We start from the raw sequence: 3089 nt of genomic DNA, 5'->3' as shown, positions 1-3089 counted from the left end.
CATGTCATTACCAAATATTTTTTCCCAGTCTGTGGCTTCCCTTTTTACCTTGTTGGAGAATTGCATAGGGATTGATTCTTAGAAGGTCCCATTCATCTTTTTTATCCTCTCCTGGTTGTAGGTTTTTCAGGATGCTTGGAAGACTGTTTATAGTGTGGATTAGGACTTCTAGAGATCTCCCAAGCTTTTCTTTAATGACGTTTATAGTCCTTGATTTTAGGTGGTCCATGATCCACCTTGAGTTGGTTTTTGTGTATGGGGTGAGGCATGGATCTTGCTTAAGTCTTCTTCAGATAGTTTTCCAGTTATGCCAACACCATTTGTTAAAAGGCTGTTGTTTCCCCACTTACCTGATTTCATCTCCTTGTCAAAAATCAGTTGACAGTTTGTAACATATCAGTTACATATAAGGAAAACAGTAATAAAACTTTTGTGGAAGGCTTTTTTAAGATTTTTTAAATTACTGGTTTGGTTACAAAGTTTATATACATTGTATTTCACAGTATTCATCATTCACTTTGTGTTTCATGCAATCATTCTCATATATTATGTTTTATACAAGTAATCACCATTGGATCTTGCCCATCATTCTCTGTCTTTTTCTTCAGATCCTTCCCATTTGCTTTCCCCTCTCCCTCCACCCACCAAATTGTGCAACCTGAATTCTGTACTGTTTTAGTTAATATAATTTTAGGATATGTTATGCTCTCTGGTGAAGCAAATTTCTTCCGCTTAAACGTTTTTGGATCTTTTCATAAATTTTCCCACTTATTTGAAAGCATTATGCTAAGTGAACTAACTCAGTCCCATAAGGACAAACGCTGTATAATTAATTATTGTAGAACATGTATAAGGATCCAAGAGCAGAGGAAGTGTGGAGCACATAGTTTGATGGATGGAGAGAGGGGTTGGTAAATAAAGAGGGGAAAAATGTAGTATGAAAAAGAATATATACAAACTTTGTAAGTGGAAGGCTTTTAGGAGAACTTAGTAAAATATTCAGTGGACCAATGAGTGAAGAATAAATTATATCATTTGTGCTTTGCTTTCAGAAGCTGAAGTATATTTAAATTTTGTTGCAGAATGTAATTTTAAAATCAGAGAAGTTATAAATAGGTTTCAAAACTTATTTTCAAATAATTTTAGACCCTAAAGTGGAACAATTAAAGAAAATAATATTTATTTAGTCACTGTTCTGCTGTTTTGATTTCTCTTATATTTATGTAACACAGATAGATACTAAATGTAAACTTACTTGGGAAATAGTAATTTCTTAATTTTTTGTATAATGTGATTTTGAGCTTTATTGACTATGAAGTGAATACTTTGAACCCTCATTTTCTTCTCAAAGCAATGATTTAGAATTTTAGGAAAGTATATCTTCATATGATAAGCTTCTAACACATAAACATGTTTAAAGAAAAGTATTATTTGAGCTATTTAATACCTTTGAATGAGATTTTATTTAAAATTTTAAAAACCTAATGTGAACTGTAGTGGCTTAGTGGTAAGGAGTTGTGCTGCCAACCCAAAGGCACCTGGTGTGAATCCACCTGCTATTTCATTGGAAAAAGATGGGCAGTCTCCTCCTGTGCAATTCAAAGTCTTGCAAAAAGTCAACTGGAAATGTCGCTATGAGTCAGTTCTGACTCAGTGGTACAGAACAACAACAATATATTATTTCTGTTCAGTACTATTTCTATTCTGTGATAAAAAAGTCCTCAATCTTTTTAGTGTGAGGGAAAATGTAACCAATAGTAGTTGAATAATAAAAATAAGTCTTGGAGTTTTTTAGATAGTTTTTTGTTCACTACCATTAATATTTGAGAATAAAAGTTTTGTAAGTACTGTAAACATTAACCTAAATCATAATAAAATCTAAACTAAGCACCGTGGTGTGAGATTGATTCTAATTCATACTGGCACTCTATTGCATTTCCGTGGCTGAAAAACGTTCCGGGAGGAATCTGCCAATCTTTTCTCCTTGGAGCAGCTGGTCGACTCATATTGCTGACCTTTCAGTTAACAGTGCAACATGTAAAACATGCCACGAGAGCCCTTTAAATCATAATGGTCATTTCTTTTTTTAAAAAAAAATTATTAATAAAATAGTGCATCACTGGAAAATTTTGAGAATTGAGTATTTTTAATGCTTACCTAAAGCTTGAAATCTCTTCTTGTTGTATCACCTCCTGCAGTCAGGTGCCACTCTTTGTGCAGATACATCACAAATGGCGGAGAATGTATGTGGGAGAATGTCAGGGGCCTGGTGTCCGAACTGATTTTGAAATGGTTCATCTTCGAAAAGTACCAAGTCAGTACACTCACTTGTCAGGTCTGCTGGATATCTTCAAATCGAAGATTGTAAGTTGACATTGATACTGTCAGTCTTTTCTGAAGTCCATATAAAAGTAGTTGGATCATTTTATTATTTAGAGATGTTTCTCTGTAATATCAATAATAACTTATAAGGAAGATGTCATTTACTACATACATTTTAGTATATGTTTAAAGAAACAAAGTACTCTATTAAATTTTTAGTGTGTGATGTCAAAGACCAAATTTCATTCGATACCCAAATAAAATACAAATCAAAATAGCAGAATACTAGTGTTTTAAGTCTGTTGATATGTATATACTTTCATATGTCTTTCTGTTCACTCTTTTCTAAATGGTATCAACCTCCGTAGATTATTGGCTTTCAGGTGACTATAATTGATCCAGGCTTTGACTATGTGCTTCTTGACAAACTTAAATGTCATAATTTTTTTTCAGATAGGAAGCGCTAAATAGTGGTGATATTATAAATCTAGTTGTCATAATAAAAAAGTAGAAAATAATGATACATTGTAGAAATTTTGTAGGCATGAGAGAAATTGCATCTGACCTCTGTCTTCACTGGGGAGAAGAATTTCCATCAACAGCAGTAGTGGCTCAATAATTCCCTGTGGGACCCACTGTAGTCCAGGCTTTCAACCTTTCTTAACAATTGTAACACTAATAGACCCTCCCACAGCACTCACTTCATTGCAATGTCCACTCAGAACTTACAATAGTCACAGTTATGGATTTATTAGGAAGTAACAGGT

The 3089-nt window shown here is 33.5% G+C and overlaps 1 protein-coding gene across 1 annotated transcript in view; it reads left to right on the top strand.

Annotated features, from left to right (window-relative positions):
* The window catches only part of RAB3GAP1 (RAB3 GTPase activating protein subunit 1 (catalytic)), a 132924-nt gene that overhangs the window by 56900 nt on the left and 72935 nt on the right, over positions 1-3089 (top strand). Inside the window, exon 6 of the mRNA XM_006880807.1 lies at positions 2199-2364. Coding sequence (XP_006880869.1) covers positions 2199-2364 — 166 coding nt within the window. The remainder of the gene's footprint in view (positions 1-2198; positions 2365-3089) is intronic.

The sequence above is a fragment of the Elephantulus edwardii genome, unplaced genomic scaffold, assembly GCF_000299155.1.
Source record: "Elephantulus edwardii isolate Elephantulus edwardi_28Jun2011 unplaced genomic scaffold, EleEdw1.0 scaffold00010, whole genome shotgun sequence".
In the NCBI taxonomy this organism is placed as follows: domain Eukaryota; kingdom Metazoa; phylum Chordata; class Mammalia; order Macroscelidea; family Macroscelididae; genus Elephantulus; species Elephantulus edwardii.
The sequence above is the reverse complement of the archived record's forward strand: the minus strand, read 5'-3'. Positions and strand labels throughout refer to the sequence as shown.